Raw genomic sequence first — 25182 nt, forward strand, 5'->3', positions numbered from 1 at the left:
GAGGGATGTGGGGGTCCTCGTAGATGGTATATATACATGGACATAGTTAACGCATGTGAGCATGAAGGCACTTCCAGCTCCATCGATTCACTTTACATTGAAAAACTGTGCCCCCTCTCTCTGTACCTGCTGCTGTCAGACTCGTCATTTTGGTATTAAATGTTTGTTTTAGCCTACAGGATCCTTTTTATGTCACTACTGTGTCCATAACAGACAAATCAGGTGCCTTCTTTGCCCAAGGTCCCTCCCGTTACAGTTAGCAATGGGTTTGCTACCTTCAACAGCCTCGCTCCAATATGTCTTGTGTGTAACTTTTCTTTGCAATAGTGGGGAGATTTTTGCCATTTTTGTGTAATAATGTAAGATTTGAGTTCTAGAAACTAGACTAAATAACTTCTCTTGGTAATTATAGTTTTAGTCTATTTATTTGTTGCAACTCAGGCCTTTTAATGATTCTGTCTACTTAAAAACTGGTTCACTGGGATTATTCTACTTTGTGACATAAAGTACAGTTGTCCCTCACTATAACATGGTTCATCTTTTGTGGTCTGGTGCAAATTTACATGCTTTTTTACAGTGTATGAACAGCATTGTGTTGTGCGTCCTGATTGGCTAAGGGACTGTAGACCATTGTCCATCAGTCTCCTCTGTGCTGTGTCTCCTGTACAGTACAGAATGTGTTCAGTCAAATTTACATAAATGTTGGATCGCAGTGTGACTCTGAAGTGCTGTATGTTTGCAAGTTTTCTCTCCGACAAAACCCACAATGTCGATGAAATGTTCTGCACCGACAAAGGCGCCTACGAGGGTTTGAACTTTGAGAGAGTTTAAACAAGAGAGAAATGTGAGAAAATGTTAATGCCTGTGTGAGAAAAGTGTATAAAGTGTGTGGTGAGGGGTTTTACTTCTAAAAGTGTTGTCGTAGCAGGCCCACACCCCACATCTGTACGAGGGGATGAGGGCTTGGAAGTCTAGTTCATCCTCCTTTAAAATGTGGGTGGAGTGGTCCAGGTTCGACTTTTTTGATGTACAGACTCCAACAAGACACCACCTCAACTTTTGTGACAATGATGTAGTGGGGAGGGGCGATGGCCAGCTGCTCTTTCTAAAGTTCACTATCGACTCCTATTATATGGAACATTTAAAATTGTTAATCACTATGGTAATGGTTCTCATGTCTGCTCATAACATCGTTTGTCATCATTCTGAAAATCATGGATATATGTATGAATGTGCGTGTGTGAGTAACTGCAAGAGGGCAGAGTCGGCGATGGCAGTCACTCTTATACAAATCATTCATCGCAATTACTTATAACATATAATATATGTCTAACATAATAACACTCGTGCCAAAGGAGAGAGTTCTAGTTGAACCCAGTTATTGCACTCAGAGCTGTTTTAGTGAGAGTCTGAAACAGACTCTAGCTGTTACAACAGACAATAGGACGTGTAGCAGCTACACTGCTCCCTGGTACACAAAGTTTTACACTGGTTTTACTAATTGGACTTTGTAAAACTAGTGAGTATAATGTGTCAGTCTCTCAGGCAAACACTCTTCTGCACAAGTGTGGTTCATGTTCTAATGATATTGTTTAAATCATATTGTACAATGTCGTACACTGCCCATCTCTGGACTCATTACAAAAAAGCCAGTGTGCAACTGCTGCAGGTCCTGGGACCCCTGTTGTTTAGCCTCTACATCCTGCCGTTAGGCCAGTTAATAGACAGCAATAATCTGTCCTACCACAACTATGCAGATGACACTCAGATCTATGTCTCACTGGCAACAGGTGAAAATAGACCAGCCACTGCATCCAACAGATCAGTGTGTGGATGCAAAACAACTTTCTCCAGGTAAACTCAGGCAAGACTCAAGTCATAGTGGAGTCTCTCTCTCTAAAATCTTCAAATCAGGCTAGAAATCTAGGGGTAATAATGGACCCAGATTTCAACTTTAACAGCTACATCAAATCAATAACATCTGCAGCTTTTTATCATCTAAAAACATTGCAAAAGGTATATAAAACCAGACTTAGAGAGACTTATCCATGCATTTGTCTCCAATAGGTTAGACTACTGTAACGTCCTGCTCACTCCAAACGAGCCTTAAGACAGCTTCAGTACATCCAGAACACTGCTGGTTGGGTCCTGACTAGAACCCGGAAGAACGAGCACATGTGTCCTGTGCTCAGGTCTCTGGCTCCTGTGGCTCAGAGAATAGACTTTAAAGCTCTTGATGGACTAGTGCGACCTGTCACTACACGGTGAACATTTTGCTGTACTAAGAGCTTTAATGCACAGTTTCTTTGCAGCTGAATAAGCCAGAAATCACTCACAAATATAAGATTGATTGCAGTATGCTTCATTCCACAATGTGACACTCTGGCTGATTCTTTTTGATGGAAGGCTGCAGCCAATCACCTTCTCAGCAGAGCGCACAATGCGCTGCAGTCTCTGTCTGTCCCTGGCAGTGGCCCCAGTGAACCACACAGTGATGGAGGAGGTGAGGATGGACTCAATGATGGCCATGTAAAACTGCACCATTATCTGGACTGGCAGCTTGGCTTTCCTCAGCTGCTGCAGGAAGTACATCTTCTGCTGGGCTTTCTTAATGAGGGAGCTGATGGTCGGCTCCCACTTGAGGTCCTGAGTGATGCAGGTGCCCAGGAAGAGGAAAGAGTCCACAGTGGTGATGGGGGAGTTCGTCAGGGTGAGGGGAGGCAGTGGGGCTGTAACCTTCCTGAAGTCCACAGTCATCTCCACTGTCTTCTGGGCGTTAAGCTCCAGGTTGTTGCTGCTGCACCAGGACACCAGCCGGTCCACCTCCCTCCTGTAGGCAGACTCATTGCCGTCCGAGATGAGTCCAATGAGGGTGGTGTCATCTGCAAATTTAACCAGTTTGACGGAGTCGTGGCTGGAGGTGCAGTGGTTGGTGTACAGGGAGAAGAGCAGGGGAGAAAGTACACAGCCCTGTGGAGATGACTACAGATATCAGCACAGCAGGTCTGTAGTCATTAAATCCAATGATCCTGGGCTTCTTGGGAATGGGGACAATGGTGGACAGCTTGAAGCAGGCTGGGACATGACATGACTCCAGGGAGGTGTTAAAGTTGTTAAAATATGATTTGAGGGGTTATTTTTACCATGTTCGTGGTTACATCCTGACTAAAGTTTTCGGGTTCAGGTTTCAGCTTTGAGCAAACAAAAATAAATACACAAAATTCATAAGAAAATTTTAGAAATTTATTTGTATCGTTACTGCTGAACAAAATGTGTATCATTTTGAATCAATATCACTACATTTAACACTTGTGAAATACTTTTTACTCTTAAAGTACATTTTTAAATCTGTGCTTAAATAGTTCAGTAGATTTTTTCATATGATATTTTCTTATCTCTATAACTGTATTTTTACTTAAGTAACACAACTGAGTATTTCATCCAACACTAATTTATGTTATTTATTTATGATGTCTCAAATAGAAATACACAGGAGTAGTGTGGAATCTTTGTTTCATGGTCAAGACAAAGTCACTTATACTGTGTCAGTATTGGATTAAAACATTAAATAGGAGCAATTGAAATAAAACAGAAGGAAATAGGACAGCATCACACTGTCTACACTAAACTGTCTATCCGCTCCATAGTTAAGCAGGTTCAGTAAATGGACTTTTTCAAATTTCAGATGTGAGGCAGTTTTCCCTATAGATCACGTTGTACTTACATTGCATGAAAGGTAAATACAGTTGTCCCTCACCATATCGTGGTTCACCTTTCGCGGTCTCACAGATTTTTTTAGTGCAATTTTACATGTTTTTTTGGTTTTTTTTTTACAGTGTATGAACTACATTGTGTTCTGTGTCCTGATTGGTTAAGGGACTGTAGACCATTGTCAATCAGTCTCCTCTGTGCCGTGTCTCCTGTACAGTACAGAATGTGTTCAGACAAATTTACATAAATGTTGGATCGACACTACAGCGGAGCAGCACCAGGACGAAGAGGTGCGGTCAGAGGAACTGTGAAATACACGCGAGTCAATATTAATTAAATAAACAAGAGAGAAATGTGAGAAAATGTTAATGCCTGTCTGAGAAACATGTATAAAGTGTGTGGTGAGGGGTTTTACAGCCTTAAAACATATATAATAATTGTAAAAAATAAAGCTGACTACTTCACATATTTCACCTATTGTGGCTTATTTTTTAAAACGGAACCCCCACGACAAACCTTGAACCTGATCATTTTTATCAGTGACTTGACCCAAGATTTCAGTGTAGTACACCAAAACTACCCCATTTTACCTGCCCCCAGATGTATTTAATATTGATACTTTGCAGTGACATCATGGTGGGGTTCTACATATATCTCTTTGGTGAAAAGCTCATCAGTTACCTTGGTGACACAATGCACACCTTAGCAAACACTGCTAAATACATTTTTAAAATACAAAATGGATTTAAAGAGCACATTTTCAGGAGCCTGTGATCAATCTGAGCGCTCATGGTCCTGTTTAGGAGTTTGATTTTCAACAAAAATGTGTGAGAGACAGACTAAAAATCTGTTGGCTAATGCTAGCTAGCTGACTGTAATTATATGTCACTTATTTAACAGCACAAATCATCTTACCTGTTGAAGTCAGTTCTTTATCGTCAGATTGTGTAAAAACAAAACTCAGATTCTAACTTGAGTAACAGAGCTTCAGACAGAGCAGTGCCTACAGTTAGCATCACCCTCCCAGAGAATGTCCTCATAGAGTGTGGAAGGCATCACCTGCAAAGTATCAGCTGGTGGCTTTCAGATGCTAGAATGTGATGTCATGCTCTTAGATGGGGACAAGAGCATTGAACATTGAACTTTGTCAAGAAATATCCAACTGATAAATGTACAAATCTTTAATCTGATCATTTCTATCAGTGCCTGGGCGCAAGAGCTCACTGTACTGCAACAAAGATCTTTAGCACTTATGTGAGCTGCTCCCATCTGTATTAAATATGATTGGCCTGTAGACTGTCGCGATGTCGTCTGAAACCACTTATTACCACAAATATTTACTAAGCCTGAATCTTCTTAATAAACCATTTGTTCATTGTTACGACCCAGCTCAGCTAGGGAAAGGGGAAGTAACAAAACAAGATGGAAAATGGTAATACTAAAGTAATAATTTATTTTAAAGGAATGTTAAGGTAAAAACTTACAAAAAGAGTGATTTTCAATGCATAACTTAAATACAGCTACCAAAACAAAATACAGAAGTTACAATAACACAAATCACTAGTGATGTGTCCTCCATGTCCAGGCTTCGGAGCGTGTGCCGAGCAGGGGAGGGGACGTTCCCGCGATGCGTGTATCGAGGCTTGCTTCATTTAGGGGAGGAGCTAAAAATGATGACGTCCAAAGCCTTGCTGCCCGGCTGTACCACGTGACTGATTCAGAAAGTGGTTCGGATTTAGGTAACAACCTGTAGTGTAGGTCACAACCTGTGGTGTCACCTGGATGACAGTGTCAGACACAAACACAAAACATGAGAGCAGACGCAAATATTGAGGTCCAATGCTACATGATGAAGCCAAATATGGCAAGGCTGGAGGACCATTCAGTACTGGGAGACAGAAAAATGTGTATCCAGAGCCCATGTATATGTGTGTGTATTTATATAAGTTAGCAGCGGCATTCTTGTGTACGCCTGCCTCATCTGTGCCCTGTGAGCCGCTGTTTTCCGCACACACACACTGTGTATATGTGTGTGTGTATATATATATATATATTTTACATATACATATATATTTATTTTTTTTCCTCACAAAAAAGCAGAACCGCCTTAGTCCTGCTTGTTTAGAGAAGCTACTTTTTTTAATAATAATAAAAAAAAGAAAAATATTGGGGTTTACTACTACAAGTAACACAAGTGCATTCCTATTTCTAATAATGTGTTTCACTGTGGTCCTCCTGTCACTGGTTTTGCAGTACATTTGTTCAATTGATGGCGCTGAAGTGGAAACTAGATTGCAGTACATTTTATTGACCTCTTGATGGCACCATAGAGTAAATGACTCCTGATCAAGTGTTAGTGCATGTGTTGGCACAGTTGACTGAAAGTATCGCTGCTTCATGGGGCTTCATCTTACCATCACTACAAATCACACAAAACAAACAGTCTCTGAACTAAGCAAAGGAAATGTTTCAATTAGTCCAAAATACAAGTATCACCAGGACACAGGGCAAAAGTGGCATGATGTTCTTGACAGAACCCAGCAGCCAGGAGTGGAAGGGGGCGGGTCCTTTTAAGGTGTGGCTGCCCCAGGTGAAGGTCCAGGATTGGCCAGGCTCTTGATTACTGCTCCAATTAGACACAGGGCCCTTCAGACAATCAGCAGCCAGCTGGAGGAGCACCACCTGGAGGTCCATGGGGAGAGAGACTATGGCTGTGTCCCAATTCGCCCACCTGGCCTTAGAATCACCATTGGAAGGGCGGTTCGAAGGGCAGTGACGTGATTTCCGGCGCGACAAGGGCTGTCCCATTTCACCCCACCCTACTGAATGCGGCCGACAAACCTGCCCTTCCCTTTGCACCGTTTCCATGGAGATCGGACGTAACTGAAGCCTGCATCCGTGCACACTTCACGCACTTCTATATCCCGTCATGCACCGCGCCTACGCAAAAAAGAGAAGAAAATGGAGTCCGTTGCGCAATATACGTTCAAATGTTCGTACTGGTTTACCTCATCTACAACAGTGTGACATGAAACTTTTAAATCTGAATAAAGATCTGTACAGTGTCTTTGATGATTAAAAAGGAGTTACATGGAATAAAGGAATGTGCAGTTATTGCTAGACAATAAGAAGACATTATTATCATTAAAAAATATTACTGCAATAAGAATAATGTAAGAATCTTCTTTTCTATTGTAAGCGTCAAAGACCAAGAGACTGAAACGTAAAGTCAGAAGAGTTTAATGATCCACACAGGTAATGTGAACAATGAAGCAACGGACTCTGAGGAAAGGACAGAACAGAGTCCTGAGACGTGCACAAAATCTTCATGTGTTCTGGTACATTCCATAGGTCTGCGCCCCTCGTGGGCACGTGTCATTTACTTTCGTGTTAGTAAATCAAGATACTAGTTTGATGTAGCGCTGCACTGCTAGAAAATACCTTATAATAATCAGATGAAAAGAACTGGCACGGCATAGAAGGGAAACAGTGCCCTCTACTGTTATTAAAGTGGTGTAGCCACTGGCCAAAATACCGAACCATTAAACTGCAATATCCCACTATATGTACAACTAATCAGTGTTCTCTGGTTTATAGACTATGAATGTGAAAATGATATTATTACCTCTGTCTCTGTTATTACGTTTTCACAAGGTATATTTTGTTAAAGTTATGAAGTAGCTACAATTGAGAAAAAAAAACACCTCGAACGTTATATTTGCCTATTGATATTCAATCTAAACAGAAAGAAACGGCTGTGACGACAACATCTTGACTTTTTTTCTATTAAATAATAAATCATTAAAAATAACGTACGTAATGTACGTATCGTAGGCTCAAAGACAGCGGTGGAAGTGCGGTCCGTGGTGTGGGCCTGTCCCACTTCAGCAAGATGGCGGCTACACTGAGGAGGGCAGATTCTCGACCGGAACCTTCAAACTGCACTTTTGAAGAGTACTTCGTAAGGACCCTTGAAGGGTGCATTTGGCGAATTGAGACACAGCCATAGGCCGTGTCCCAATTCGCCCACCTGGCCTTAGAATCACCATTGGAAGGGCGGTTCGAAGGGCAGTGACGTAATTTCCGGTGCGACAAGGGCTGTCCCATTTCAACCCACCCTACTGAATGCGGTCGAAAACCTGCCCTTCCCTTTGCACTGTTTCCATGGAGATCGGACGTAACCGAAGCGTGCATCCGTGCACACTTCACGCACTTCTATATCCCATCATGCACCGCGGCTACACAAAAAAGAGAAGAAAATGGAGTCCACTGCGCAATACACGTTCAAATGTTCGTGCTGGTTTACCTCATCTACAACAATGTGACATGAAACTTTTAAATCTGAATAAAGATAAATACAGGCCGTGTGTTTGATGATTAAAAAGGAGGAGAGTTACATGGAATAAAGGAATGTGCAGTTATTGCTAGACAATAAGAGACATTATTATCATGAGAAATTATTATTGCAATAAGAATAATGTAAGAATGTTCGTTTCTATTGTGTCAAAGACCAAGAGACTGAAACGTAAAGTCAGAAGGGTTTAATGAGTTCTACACAGGTAATGTGAACAATGAAGCAACGGACTTTCAGGAAAGGACAGAACAGAGTCCTGAGACGTGCACAAAATCTTTATGAGTTCCGTACATTCCATACGTCTGCACCCCCTCGTGGGCACGTGTTATTTACCTTCGTGTTAGTAAATCAAGACACTAGCTTGATGTAGCGCTGCACTGCTAGAAAATACCTTATAATAATCAGATGAAAAGAACTGGCACGGCATAGAAGGGAAACAGTGCCCTCTACTGTTATTAAAGTGGTGTAGCCACTGGCCAAAATACCGAACCATTAAACTGCAATATCCCACTTTATGTACAAATAATCAGTGTTCTCTGGTTTATAGACTATGAATGTAGAAATGATATTGTTACCTCTGTCTCTGTTATTACGTTTTCACAAGATATATTTTGTTAAAGTTATGAAGTAGCTACAATTGAGTAAAAAAAATCACCTCAAACGTTATATTTGCCTATTGATATTCAATCTAAACAGAAAGAAACGGCTGTGACGACGACATCTTGACTTTTTTTCTATTAAATAATAAATCATTAAAAATAACGTACGTAATGTACGTATCGTACGCTCAAAGACAGCGGTGGAAGTGCAGTCCGTGGTGTAGGCCTGTCCCACTTCAGCAAGATGGCGGCTACACTGAGGAGGGCAGATTCTCGACCGGAACCTTGAAACTACACTTTTGAAGGGACCCTTGAAGGGTGCATTTGGCGAATTGAGACACAGCCAACATATTGACCTGTAGGAGGAGCTGGAGGCCTGGGGTCGTAACATTCATTATGAGTTAAATCTCATTAGTTTAAATCTGTAAATAGTGTAGTTATTATAAAGTTCAAGTCAGCCATTGCCAGTTAGCAAAGTTGGTTGCAGCCCTGGTGAATAAAACTGTCCTGAGGAGAAGGTGAGACAGTTATAAAACATAAAGTGTTACTGAGGTATAAAAATGTGTGACAAAAACATGAGAAACATCTCTGCAGGTGTTTCTGCCACCCTGAAAGCCTTTTTTTTACATTTTTCTTTTCCACATGTTTTTACTGATCAAAAACATAAAACTCATTCATGGTTACTGTGAATGGGCTCACCTCTCAGGATTATTGAAACCAGGAAGATCTAAAATTAGGCCTTTGATTTATTGATTTTTGTCAGTATCAGCCACTCATATAGTTACAAACCTTACCCCCATAGAAACCCACACACTTTCTGGCTACTGAACCCAAAACCTATTCACTGCGAGGCATGAAAGAGCTGCCACTGTGCCACCCACTCTCCATCATCCATCCCTTCAGGTATGTTTTACTGTCAGAGGTTAAAAAATCATATTCTATAAGAGAAGCGCCATTAGATAGGATAAAAAGTTACTGTATAAAAGACAACAATTTATAAAAATTGTGGTTTCCCCCAGGGGTTAGTATTGGGGCCCAAACTGTGTAATTTGACATCAGCGACCTATTCCAAACATCTGATGAATTTAAATATATACTATTTGCTGATGTTACTAACATATTTTAAGCTATAAGCTTTACACTTTAATATATTCATATATAGAAGCGAGCTGAGAGGGGCATCACACATGATTTATTTAAGTGTTATCTAAATCTTTGTGAATATTAACATTATAAGATTTGTGTGACTGTATACTGCATGTACAGGAAGTATATATATTAATATAGTTTACATGCATAACACGAGGGTGGGCATACATAAGTACATGGGGACAGGTATAAATACCTCCCCATGTTCATCCCACTCCCTTTCAAGTACATGTGACGCATTCAAAGTGTATTAATGTTTTTTTTTCCTTTCTTAGACAAGTAAGTACAAATAATAATCCTAGATCAATGCTCCAAATAAACAAATCATCATCATCATCATCATCATCATCATCCTGTAATATTGCCTAAGCCTCAGGTTAAACAGCACATCACAGTGTGAGCCAAGAGACAAGACCAGTGCACAGAGCTGAGAGAATGACGCACAAGAGGGAAAGAATTACTGATTATTGTTCTGGTCTAGTCCGGTTTTAGTCCTGGTTTAGTCTTTATTTATACCTGACTGAGTTAGGTTTAGTTATGATTTACTTGTTAAAATCTCAAAATGCATTGTGTTGTGCTCAAGTCCTGGTCTAGATCAGGTGTAGCCCTGATTTAGACATGTTTAATCATGTTTTAATTCTGGATTATTTATGCTAGTTTAGTCCTATTTTTAGATCTTGTCCTGATTTATTCTTATTTTTAGACATGTTTGAGTCCTGGTCTAGTCCTGGTTTAGTCGTTGTGCTGTTAGCTAAAGAGGATGACACACAAGACAACATATGTTTTTGGAGAGAAGCTGTCAAAGCTGCTCAGTGTCACATTATCGGCCAGTGAGTGAAATCTTACACATGATTTCTCATATGATAGCAGCTCCAGGATTGTTCGTCCTGTCTTAGACTTTACTCATGCTGTATTCCTCGTTTAGAACTGTTTAGTCCTGGTTTAGAGCTGGTTTAGTCCCGGTTTACTGCTGCTTTAGTCCTGGACTAGCACTGACTTCCTGTTTGTTAGAACCGAAAAATGCATTGTATTGTTTTGAAAAGAGGGTGTCATTTGAATCGTTTTCATGTCTCACATTTCAGTCAGTCTGTTATTTTGTTCAATGGGCTTTTTCATGCCTACAAGATCATTTATGTAAAAAACAGGTAAACAACTCAAACAAAGAGATCAGGAGTCTAACCCACAATCTTCTGGTGAGAGGGAAGAGACAGGATAACCACTCAACAAATGTTGAGTCATGGTGCATACTCATTCCACTAAAATGTAGTAAATATCATCATATTAAAATTTGATGACAAATGCCTCATTGCCTCATTTCTATTAAAAAAATTTTGTGAAGTGACATTTTGCTTCTTGGTTGGTTACAGGCAATAGATGACAAACATAAAGGTCTCCATAGGTGTTACCTAGCAACCATAATATGAATAAAGGCCAAAACGTGTTAAATTACACAGTAGTTATGATCAAACTAATAAAAATAAATGACAACACCTTTATTTTGTTAAAGGGCCACTTCACACTGTTTTCTGATCTGCTCTAATGTTGTTTCCTCATTACAAACTGACCTGGAGTTGTGTTTTGTTTCATTCACACATGTTTAACACACAAACCTGCATATTTAGGCTGAGATCTTCTCAAACAGAAAACACTTCACCTTGTGATGTCTTGTCAAAGTTACATAATGGACCTTTACTTAACTGATGTAAAACTATGATAAATCCTTAGCATAGGTAGTATCCCACCAAAAGTAGTCAGAATGAAAAAAACATGAAAAGCTGTCATATGCACTTTAAGACTAGTGCATGAGACTAGTGCATGTGGCTCCGGAGCTGGTACCCGCTAAAACCCTGCATTTAGGCTCCGCTACATGCTCCAAAAGCCCAAAGGCAATATAAGAATGACGGCATCTTTTGTTTGCTACATGGATAAGTTAAGTTATGATTTTGTATTCATTTGAAAGAGATTTTGAACTCGGCATGTTCAAAATGTTCGAAATGTGTTCATTACATAAATAAAATGTAATTTTCTCTGTAGCACATGGATTTCATAAGCAACACATTATAGTTGTTTATATAAAGTGTAAAGTAAAAAAAAAAAAAGAATATATAGGGTGTTATCTTCATTTTAGTAAAAAAGTATTTGTAACTCCCAGTGTTTCCATGGAAACCAGGTCCAAATGGCTCTGTGGGTGTTAAACGTTGCCGACCCCTGAGCTTGAATAATCATCAAAGACCTTTGACACAGAGAAGCGCATCAGCTGTGACACGACAGATCAGACATGTGACCACCTCTACATTATAAAGTCACATATTAACACATTTACACCACAGGCTCAATTAAGCAGCAGGATATGAGACAAGGACAGTGTCACTCATGAAACCCATCCATCATGAAAACACAAGATGAGACTGTACATCTGCAGGAAGAGCCAACGTCATCTACAAGCAGGAACAAGACACACTGAAGCATACGGTGAAACATACAGTGAAACATACAGTAAAACACGATATGAAACATACAGTGAAGCATACAGTGAAACACACAGTGAAACATACAGTAAAACACACAGTGAAACATACAGTAAAACACAGTGAAACATACAGTGAAACATACAGTGAAACACACAGTGAAACATACAGTAAAACACACAGTGAAACATACAGTGAACTATAGAGTGAAACATACAGTGAAGCATACAGTGAAACACACAGTGAAACATACAGTAAAACACACAGTGAAACATACAGTAAAACACACTGAAACATACAGTGAAACATACAGTGAAACATACAGTGAAACACACAGTGAAACATACAGTAAAACACACAGTGAAACATACAGTGAACTATAGAGTGAAACATACAGTGAAGCATACAGTGAAACACACAGTGAAACATACAGTAAAACACACAGTGAAACATACAGTAAAACACAGTGAAACATACAGTGAAACATACAGTGAAACATACAGTGAAACACACAGTGAAACATACAGTAAAACACACAGTGAAACATACAGTAAAACACAGTGAAACATACAGTGAAACATACAGTGAAACATACAGTGAAACACACAGTGAAACATACAGTGAAACATACAGTGAAACACACAGTGAAACATACAGTAAAACACACAGTGAAACATACAGTGAACTATAGAGTGAAACATACAGTGAAGCATACAGTGAAACACACAGTGAAACATACAGTAAAACACACAGTGAAACATACAGTAAAACACAGTGAAACATACAGTGAAACATACAGTGAAACATACAGTGAAACACACAGTGAAACATACAGTAAAACACACAGTGAAACATACAGTGAACTATAGAGTGAAACATACAGTGAAGCATACAGTGAAACACACAGTGAAACATACAGTGAAGCATACAGTGAAACACACAGTGAAACATACAGTCAACCATACAGTGAAACATACAGTGAACTACACAGTGAAACATACAGTCAAGCATACAGTGAAACATATAGTCAAGTATACAGTGAAACATACAGTGAAACATACAGTGAAACACACAGTGAAACATACAGTGAAACATACAGTAAAACACACAGTGAAACATACAGTGAAACATACAGTGAAACACAGAGTGAAACATACAGTAAAACACACACTGAAGCATACAGTAAAACACAGTGAAACATACAGTGAAACACACAGTGAAACATACAGTGAAACATACAGTGAAACACAGTGAAACACACAGTGAAACATACAGTCAAGCATACCGTGAAACATACAGTGAAACATATAGTCAAGTATACAGTGAAACACACAGTGAAACATACAGTGAAACATACAGTGAAACACACAGTGAAACATACAGTGAAACATACAGTGAAACACACAGTGAAACATACAGTAAAACACACAGTGAAACATACAGTGAACTATAGAGTGAAACATACAGTGAAGCATACAGTGAAACACACAGTGAAACATACAGTGAAGCATACAGTGAAACACACAGTGAAACATACAGTCAACCATACAGTGAAACATACAGTGAACTACACAGTGAAACATACAGTCAAGCATACAGTGAAACATATAGTCAAGTATACAGTGAAACATACAGTGAAACATACAGTGAAACATACAGTGAAACACACAGTGAAACATACAGTGAAACATACAGTAAAACACACAGTGAAACATACAGTGAAACATACAGTGAAACACAGAGTGAAACATACAGTGAAACACACACTGAAACATACAGTAAAACACAGTGAAACATACAGTGAAACACACAGTGAAACATACAGTGAAACATACAGTAAAACACACAGTGAAACATACAGTGAACTATAGAGTGAAACATACAGTGAAGCATACAGTGAAACACACAGTGAAACATACAGTGAAGCATACAGTGAAACACACAGTGAAACATACAGTCAACCATACAGTGAAACATACAGTAAAACACACAGTGAAACATACAGTGAACTATAGAGTGAAACATACAGTGAAGCATACAGTGAAACACACAGTGAAACATACAGTGAAGCATACAGTGAAACACACAGTGAAACATACAGTCAACCATACAGTGAAACATACAGTGAACTACACAGTGAAACATACAGTCAAGCATACAGTGAAACATATAGTCAAGTATACAGTGAAACATACAGTGAAACATACAGTGAAACACACAGTGAAACATACAGTGAAACATACAGTAAAACACACAGTGAAACATACAGTGAAACATACAGTAAAACACACACTGAAACATACAGTAAAACACAGTGAAACATACAGTGAAACACAGTGAAACACACAGTGAAACATACAGTCAAGCATACCGTGAAACATACAGTGAAACATATAGTCAAGTATACAGTGAAACACACAGTGAAACATACAGTGAAACATACAGTGAAACACACAGTGAAACATACAGTGAAACATACAGTGAAACACACAGTGAAACATACAGTCAAGCATACCGTGAAACATACAGTGAAACATATAGTCAAGTATACAGTGAAACACACAGTGAAACATACAGTGAAACATACAGTGAAACACACAGTGAAACATACAGTGAAACATACAGTGAAACACACAGTGAAACATACACTAAAACACACAGTGAAACATACAGTGAAACATACAGTAAAACACACAGTGAAACATACAGTGAAACATACAGTGAACCACACAGTGAAACATACAGTAAAACACACAGTGAAACATACAGTGAAACATACAGTAAAACACACAGTGAAACATACAGTGAAACATACAGTGAAACACACAGTGAAACACACAGTGAAACATACAGTGAACTACACAGTGAAGCATACAGTGAAGCATACAGTGAAGCATACAGTGAAACACACAGTGAAACACACAGTGAAACACACAGTCAAGCATACAGTGAAACATATAGTCAAGTATACAGTGAAATACACAGTGAAATACACAGTGAAATACACAGTGAAACATACAGTGAAACATACAGTAAAACACACAGTGAAACATATAGTGAACTATAGAGTGAAACATACAGTGAAGCATACAGTGAAACATGCAGTGAAACATACAGTAAAACACACAGTGAAACATACAGTCAAACATACAGTGAAACACAATGAAACACACAGTGAAACATACAGTGAACTACACAGTGAAGCATACAGTGAAGCATACAGTGAAGCATACAGTGAAACACACAGTGAAACACACAGTGAAACATACAGTCAAGCATACAGTGAAACATATAGTCAAGTATACAGTGAAATACACAGTGAAACATACAGTAAAACACACAGTGAAACATACAGTGAACTATAGAGTGAAACATACAGTGAAGCATACAGTGAAACATACAGTCAACCATACAGTGAAACATACAATCAAGCATACAGTTAAACGTACAGTGAAACACACAGTGAAACATACAGTGAACTATAGAGTGAAACATACAGTCAAGCATACAATGAAACATGCAGTGAAACATACAGTGACACACACGGTGAAACACACAATGAAACATACAGTGAAACACATAATGAAACACACAGTGAAACATAGAGTGAAACACACAGTGAAACATACAGTGAAACACACAGTGAAACACACAGTCAAGCATACCGTGAAACATACAGTGAAACACATAGTCAAGCATACAGTGAAACATACAGTGAAACATACACTGAAGATTACATTGAAACATACAGTCAAGCATACAATGAAACATACAGTGACACACACGGTGAAACACACAATGAAACATACAGTGAAACACATAATGAAACACACAGTGAAACATAATGAAACACACAGTGAAACATACAGTGAAACATACAGTTAAGCATACAGTGAAACATACAGTGAACCATACAGTGAAGATTACATTGAAACACACAGTGAAACACACAGTGACGATTACAGTGAAACATACAATAATATATTAAAGACAGAGATTCAGTGGTGCTATCAGTCCTATTGTTAGTGTGCAGTGACATCCCTTGTGTTCAATGGGGAGCATGTTTACACAGTTACCATAGCGACACATTAATCACATGAGGGGAACAATTTTTAGTTCTGGTTTAGTCCTGGTTTAGTCCTACTTTATTCTTTTTTTAGACCTGGTTTAGTCCTACTTTATTCTTTTTAGTCCTGGTTTAGTTCTGGTTTAGTCCTGGTTTAGTTCTGGTTTAGTCCTGGTTTAGTCCTACTTTATTCTTTTTTAGTCCTGGTTTAGTCCTGGTTTAGTCCTGGTTTAGTCCTGGTTTAGTCCTGGTTTATTCCTGGTTTAGATCTGGCTTAATCCTGTTTTAGTCCTGGTCTAGACCTGGCTTAGTTCTGGGTTAGAGTTGTTTTCGGCCTGGTTTAGACCCGGTTTATCTCCGGCTTAGTCCTCATTTAGACCTTGTGTAGTCCTCGTTAAGTCATGGTTTAGGCCTGGATTAGTCCTGGTTTAATCCTGGTGTAGTCATGATCCATCCTTCAAGGTCTCTGGGTGAAAGCTGTTTGGTGTTACATTCAGGCAGCATGTTCATTCCTCATGTTTTTCTTCTCTCCATTACAGTGCTCCATACTGTTTTTCATTAGAGGCATCCTTTGTGTTCACCTCTCTGCACACGCTGTTGGCAAACACTTAATAAAGACAAATATAAATCAGATTTTTCCAGAACTGAACGTGTCTTTGGGACCTGTGCCCATACAAGGTGAAAGCTTTACCTGAATGCACACAGTAGGCGAGTATAAACACTATAGACTGTATGCACTTAGAAATGAAAATACTGAATTCAAAAACCATATAAAAGGCAATTTAATTTGTGTGATACCCAGATGTTCATTCTGACTCAAATCAGAGCAGCACTTGCCACTGTAACCACACTGATCAGATGCCCTTCCAGACGCTCACTCCATGCACCAGAGCCCAGCCCTCTGGGTGCTCTGGGTGCTCTGTATCAGCTCAGTGTGGCTCTGCTACAGTTTGGAATAGATGTGGATTAGTGCAAAAGCTGCTCATTCGCACAAGGCTGTATGCAACATTCTTGCCTGAAACACACCGCAAGAGCACTTTGTAGCGGAAGGATAAGAGAGGTGCTCTGCACAGGCTCATTTCAATTGTGCTCCTAGTTTAGTAGACCAGAGTGCAGATAGCCCACCAAAGTGGTGTGCTGATGATATTCAGGCGTGGACTCTGAAACCCAAATCCTTGAGAGGGGCTGGATTCTACATTTCACTGGCGTTGCCCGCACGGAGCGGCAGCGAGCTGGGGTGGGCTTGCTTATTGCCCAACAGGTCAACTGCCACATGTTGGAGTTCACCCTGATGAACAAGAGGGTCAGGGACAGGTCTCTCACTGTTGTGTCGGCCTACGGGCCAAACAGCAGTGCAGAGTATCCGGCCTTGTTTAGACTCCCTGGGAGGGGTACTGTATAAGAAGGGTGTGTTCCAATTACAGGGGAATCACACTCCTCAGCTTTCCCAGTAAGGTCTAATCCAGGGTACTGGAGAGGAGATCCTCGGATTCAGGAGGAGCAGTGTGGTTTTCATCCCGGTTATGGAACACTGGACCAGCTCTATACTCTCCATCGGGTCTTCAAGGATTCATGGAAGTTTGCTCAACCAGTCCACATGTGTTTTGTGGACCTGGAGAAGTCATTCAACCGTGTCCCTTGTGGTGTCCTTTGGGGGGTGCTCTGGGAGTATGGGGTCCGGGGCTCTTTGCTAAGGGCTGTCCCGTCCCTGTACGACCAGAGCAGGAGCTGTGTTCATTGCCGGCAGTAAGTCAGATCTGTTCTCAGTGCATGTTAGATTCCGCCAGGGCTGCCCTTTGTCACCGGTTCTGTTCATTGTATTTTTTGACACCGTGGGCATCAGGTTGCCCCCAAAGCCTTCATGAGTGGCCCACAGGCCGGTTCTAAAAATAGCACAACTCACTAATGAGCTGAATCTAAACTTTTATTTTATTCTGTTGTTTCTTTTTAATCACCCTTGCATCTATATAGATTTGAAAATTACAATATATAAAAAAATATCTTCATTATGCATGACGTTTAGATAAGTTAAGGTGAACTCTGACCTACTCGGTGCAAAGGTTAGTATTTTCCACATGACAAAACCAGTGCTCCGCTTGCGAGCGCTGTGAAGATGCGCTGAATGCAGTTTCTTACCCCAAAAACATGGTAGAAAAAGAAAGATCACTTTCACAATGAATTTTACAACTGTGTGTCTCATCTGTGGGACGATTGTGGCAAGAGCAAAGTGGCACAACGTGGAGGGACACTTCACTACGTGTCACAAAAGCTCCATGCTATCTACCCCTCAGGACGCGCACTATGGGCAGAAAAAGCCCTGAGATAAAGCCAGCTTTGGATAACAGTCTTTCTTCACGAGATCGGCGAAAAAGTAGATTTTTCTTTAACATTACAAAGTTGATAACTTTTTGAAACATGGTGCAACCTAGTTTATGTTTTGTTAAAAAGGTTTGTTCGTGGTTGGTGAAAATGGGACACTTTTCCATTAGATGTAGTGATATAAATGATCATCTGAAAATGTAACAGTTACTGAGATTAATAAAGTTAAAGTGCTGAATATTGATATCTGTTCCCCATCTTGCTCATTGTTGATAATTATTGTGAGAAATCATTAATGTGATCAGTGTCTTCACATAGATGATTATCATTATTAATAATGTATAATTAAAGGCAAACTGAGCAAATTTGTTATTTCAGAAGAGCGTCTCAAACTGGTAGCCCTTCGTATGACTCAGTGCCCATAAAGTAGCTCTCAGTTTCAAAAAGGTTGGTGACCCCTGTTCTACGCACAGTTGTGGAAAAGAAGGAGCTGAGTCAAAAGCCAAAGCTCTCGATTTATCGGTCAACCTACGTTCCTAGGGGCGAGCTCTGGAGGAGTAAAGGGGAGAGTAAGGGGGGAGGAGGGGGGAGGTCTGGAGGACTGAAGGGGAGAGTAAGGGGGGAGGTCTGGAGGACTGAAGGGGAGAGTAAGGGGGGAGGTCTGGAGGACTGAAGGGGAGAGTAAGGGGGGCGGGGTCCGGAGGATTAAAGGGGAACGGATCAGGGGAACTGATCAGAAAGCTGCAAATGTACCTACTTTGTACTAAATTTGCCAAAAAGGCCTAAGAACAGTAGTTGTTATTTAAACACCATACACACAGCTTAGAAGCAAAAAAGTTGATTTAGTGTTTAGTTGCACTTTAAACTTCTCTGTCCCCATGGAGACAAGTGTCACCTCCAGGCCACAGTATTGATCAGATGTGTGTGTAATGCGGCACATGAGGCTATTACTCTGCTTTAAAGACTAAAACTATCATGTAAAATCAATATAAGAATCCATGGCTCCACTCCAGAAAGTGGGCTATGGAACAGGAACATGGAAAAAACCTTTTTTGAGTCATTTATTTTAATTCACAAAGACTGTCACCTAACCATAGTTTCACCTCACATTAACTACAAGTAGATACAAGTCTGATCTGTGAAGAGGTGAGCCTTATCACAGCCATGTTTTTCAAGTTTCAAACTGACTTGAACTGAATAAAATGGACATGTTTAATGCTGCACTGTGGAACATTCAAGGCAAATTAATGACACCTTGAACAATGCATAAAAGGCATCAGAGGAAATAATACATTTTAATCTGATGAAAACAGCCAAACAATGTGGAAATCAAAATGTGATTCACTATACTTTTCATTTTAGTTTCATAAGTTGAAGATAAAGTTCCAGATCTGTTCAGTTGAACTTGAAATGTTTTGATGATTATAGCCACACCATAGAGCTGCATGTCTAAAACAAGACTAAATCAGGTTTAAATTAGGACTAAAACATGACTACATCAGGTCCAAAAAAAAAGGACTAAACTGGGTCTAAACAAGTACTAAAACATGACTACATCAGGACTAAAGACTAAACCGGGTCTAAACAAGACTGCATCAGTCTTAAATTAGGACTAAAACAGATCTAAATCAGGCCTAAATGACTAAATTGGGTAAAAACCAGGACCAAATCAGGTCTAAATCAGGTTTAAACCAGGCCTTAAGCAGGACTAAATCATGTCTAAAACAGGACCAAAACAGGACTGAATTGGGTGTAAAACAGGACTAAATCAGGTCTGAACCAGAATTAAACCAGGTTTAAACCAGGACTAAAACAGGTCCAAACCAGGATTAAACCAGGTCTAAACGAGGACTAAAAAAAGACTAAATCATGTCTACAACAGGACTAAATCACATCTACGACAGGACTAAATCACGTCTACAACAGGACTAAATCATAACTAAATCAGGACTTAGTCCCCTGTAAAACAGGACTAAACCACGTCTAAATCAGGACTAAATCATGTCTAAAACAGGACTAAATCACATCTAAAACAGGACTAAACCAGGTATAAACAGGACTGAAGCAGGTATAAAGCAGGACTAAACCCTGCTTAAAGCACAGGCTCATGCTGTAACGGAACTACTGACATTTGAACAGTCCAATGAATGAAATTACACTGACTGGCTGATAATATCACTCTAAAATTGAAACCTTTGCATTTGAATAATTCATCGAGAAAAACATTGTACTTTCGAACACTATTTGCCCTCATTATTTATTGGTTAGCAGGACAGAGTGGTGTTCTCAGTGAACTGCGTGGGCTGATACTCTTAAACCTTGGTCATCTCTGAGTGACCAGTGAATCAGAGGTTAATCACAGCCAAGGGGCATTGTTAAACACAGTAAGTCAGTACACTCATGCACATTACAGACATGGGTGATCAATATATGCATCATGACCACATGGAAAGTGAAAGGTTATCTATAAATATCACGTACTAAAGCTGCGTTGTGTAATATTTTTGGTGTAAGGTCACTGCCTGTCACTATGGGGATGAGTATTAAATGGCCCATATTACTCTGGTCTATGTTATAATGTAGTTTCCTCATCACAAACAGACCTGGAGTTGTGTTTTGTTTCATTTTCACATGTTTAACACACTAACCCTGCACATTTAGGCTGAAAACACTCTGTTCCATCTTGAGATCCATACACTTTCACTAGAATCATTTGGATGATTTCAGCTTTGGAATGGGCCATCTCTACTGAACTAAAGGTAAAATGAAGTTGAAAACTATCACTTCATGACATCACAAGGTGGAACAGAACATTTTGAGCTGTGGAGATGTGGACAGCCTAATAATAAATGGTTACTCAAACATGTGTGAATGAAACAAAACACAACTCCAGGTCTGTTTTTGAGGAGGAAACAGCAGTCTCTAGTACAGCTCACTAGAGTTCATTTTGGATATAGGACCTTTAAACTTCAACTTATCTCCATGAAGACAAAAAGTATCTATATTTTTCTTCTTTAGGTTTTTGTTTATTTGTTTTAATATTGTGATGAATGAAAAAAACAACAAAAAACAACAAACAAACAAACAAACAAAAAACAACAACAAACTGTTATGTATCATAAACATGCAATGAACCAATCAACTGATTTTATATAATACAATTGAAATATTGCCTTTAAAAAAAATAAATAAATTTTAGCCTACAAATCTTTATTTATACCATTTTTATGTGATTTATTATTACTATTATCTCAGTAGTATTATTTTAGATGTTATTTTATTTTGTTCAAACCTTGTAGCCTATTGTTTAAAATAAGATAGACTAACCATAAAAGAGAAAGTGGTCCAGTTTGATTATTAGCCTAGTATTTCAGATGTTACACACAAAGTAATTTCACTACATTATTTTTGCTTGGCGCTTAAATATAGTTTTGTTTAATCATACACAAGGCAATCTAAATAAATAGCCATAACATGAGACACATTACATTATTATAAAGTTATTATATATGTACATAGGATACAAAAACACAAACACCCTTTCACTTTATTTGATTTCAATCTACTAATAGAATATCCAGCATGAATCATTATCAAAGTATAAAATGACTGAAACGCTTCAGAGATGTTTCCATGGTAACGCAGCATCACTCCCACATACTGCTACTGCCCTCTGGTGGAGGAATTCAAGAGATGCGCTTTTCACGGCATTTAATAGGCTTTTGGGCAAAAATAGCATTATAAACTAGAATGGATTATTGTATTTTAGTAACACAGTTTTGGTTTTGTTACCTAGAAACATTTGTAAAGGCCAAATATTTATTTTTATTTAGAAAAAAGGAAAGGAAAACTAGTGAGGCTGTTGTGGGTCCGCCACTCAATTCTGTCCGACTAGAAACACGGGCAGTTGTGCTTTGAGTGTGACTGCCGCACACAGGAGCAGTTAGCATTTCATATTTCTAAACCAATTCAAAGCCACTCGTTTATTATAAAGTTTTCCAAAACAGCGAAGTAGTAGATATGATTAAGCAGTTTATCTAAAGCACCCCAGGTTTGCAGGTAAGTTGTTTTTAGAATAAAAAAAATGGATAACTTAGCACGATGCTAAATGCTGGGCGCTAACTCATTGAGTTCATGAATTGGTGCGATACAAACGCATTTTCTCTTCTCGCTCTGCGGTTTCACTTTTGTTCTTTGTTGGCTTTTAGAGGCTTTCTGTACTGCTCAAAATACTGATTTATCATCACACTTGGCTAAACATTTTAGTCTGTAGAAGCTTGGAAATTATCAATATAATGGTTAGAACAGAAAGGACAAACCCACAGACACTACTCTGTTTATAAAGATGAGTAAATTACACCTGAAAGAATAAACTACAGACACTACTCTATTTATAAAGATGAATACGTTGTGAAAACTTAGAGAAGATGCAATGTGTGTTCATTTGAGTTGATTTGAGTTATTGCACCTGTCAATCGGGTCTTTCTGGGGAACCAAAATGAATACATCTTTGAGAAGACATTGTGCATGTTTTTTTTTTTTTTTTATAATTCAGAAAGGTTAAAATGCAATAGCAACACAGCACGTTTCATACAAACCACAACTGTAACCTCTCAGCTCTGGCTGTTCTGCTTTTGGACTTCAGCTGCATTGGCTCCGCTGACTCCTCTGTGCACAGCTGGAGAAAAGTAGGAGTGCTCTTAAGTGTGAATGGCCATAGCTCCTTGATTTAGACATGTGACCAGGAATTTACCCTTTATGTAGAAAAAGAACTCCTCAATGGAAATACTTAAATAAATACATTAAATATCTATGGCAAGCTACTTTTAACTTGAAGCTAACAAATGTGGTAGGAATGGTGTACTTAAATTAGAGAACAAAGGGTCTTGGTCTAAGTATTTTCATCTGCCTTTTTTGCAACAATAAGCCATACATTTAAATAAAAAACAGGACTAAAATAAGGTTGAACAATTCACAAGAAACGTGTTCAATAATGATTTGTGTGACCAAGGTCAGCTGTTCTTATTATATAACTATTATTATAGTTAGAGCTCATGGAGATTCTTTGGTGTTGTGCACTTTTTAGAAAACAAAGGATTATAGTCACTGTGTAGTTCCTTCTGTCTTTTTACTAGTGCAAAATTTCAGAAATTATAAAATAGGGCAGAACAATTCAGATTTTTTTTTTTTTTTTTGTGTGTGACAAATATGGCATATTTATTTCTAATCTATGCATAGATCTATATACACTAATGACTGCCTTGTATCTCTTCCACAGTTATGTCTTTTCACCAGGACCGCGGTGGAGGCAGCGGGACCCAGCAGCACAGCTCCTCTCAGCCTTATCACCCTCCTCCACCTACACCTCCGGGCGTCCCTCCTCCCCCTCTCCCTCCATCTTATCCCTACGACCCGCAGTGCCCCTCTTCTCACCCTCCTCCCGCCTACCACTATGGCATACCTCCCCCTCATGGCGACTTCATGCAATACCCTCCTCCTCCATCACTCCCTCCTCCTCCTTCCTCCTCCCAGTCCAATCCAATCAGAGCTCCATTTCCAAAAACAACAATACGTCAAGGTTTTCCGGACACTCCACCCAACTTTCCTCCACCTCCTCTTCATCAAAATGCATATAACCCGTACATGATGCCCCCTCCGCCCTTACCACACCCATCTATGCCTCCTCCTCAGTCTGTAAACTACCCTCCACCCTATTACCCTCCTCATCCACCCTTCCCTCCACCCCAGTTTAACCCAGGATACTCACAAAACCAAGGACCACCCAAACAAGACCCAAGTTTTCGCCACGGGGGTCATTTTAAGCAGGAAGGAGGTCGACGGTCACCAGATAGGGGGTATAGACATGAGGAGCATAGACAGAAAGGGTATGGGGGTTATGGAGGAGGGGACAGACACAAGATGGAGTTTGGGAGAGGGGAGGGGAAGGACAGAGGGAGGAGTCCAGACAGACGCGGGCGACCAGAGAGTGGACGTTTCAGGCAGGACTATGATAGAGGACGAACTCCACCAAGGCACAGGAGCAGAGACAGGAGCAGGTGAGGAAAATGTAGACATAATTATTTCTGTTGTGCAGTGAGACTTTTTAAGTATATTAACATGAATACATTAACTAAATAAAAGTTGAAATCTGGACACTGAAGGCTTCTCAGTAAGAGAATATTTGCAAATTGCAAATATTTGCAAACTATATTATTAATAAAAAGGAACTGTCTATTCGTTTTGGCCATTTGATTTTATAATACAGCTGTCTTTGTTATAGAAGCTCTTTTGGCTTTTGTTTTAGAGTCCAGATAATGTTTTTGATTATCTTCAACAGTCACATTTTTTTGATTAAACGTAGCCTTAGATTAGTAATTAATAAACTAATTGTTTAAAAAGTGAGTTCACCTGTAGGTTGAGATGGGAGGGAGGTAGACTCTGTTTCTGCAGTTTTTGTAACTCAAACAAGCTGTGACCATGTGATACTTCCCCATCATGTTATACAATCCCATTGTG

At 39.5% G+C, this 25182-nt stretch overlaps 1 protein-coding gene across 1 annotated transcript in view; it reads left to right on the forward strand.

The window, feature by feature from the left end:
* The first annotated feature begins 22560 nt into the window (after positions 1–22560).
* The window catches only part of drosha (drosha ribonuclease III), a 196410-nt gene continuing 193788 nt past the window's right edge, over positions 22561–25182 (forward strand). Inside the window, exons 1-2 of the mRNA XM_033985642.2 lie at positions 22561–22725; positions 23945–24722. Coding sequence (XP_033841533.1) covers positions 23947–24722 — 776 coding nt within the window. The 5' untranslated portion in view covers positions 22561–22725; positions 23945–23946. The remainder of the gene's footprint in view (positions 22726–23944; positions 24723–25182) is intronic.

Source organism: Periophthalmus magnuspinnatus, chromosome 20 (assembly GCF_009829125.3).
Source record: "Periophthalmus magnuspinnatus isolate fPerMag1 chromosome 20, fPerMag1.2.pri, whole genome shotgun sequence".
Lineage (NCBI taxonomy): Eukaryota > Metazoa > Chordata > Actinopteri > Gobiiformes > Gobiidae > Periophthalmus > Periophthalmus magnuspinnatus.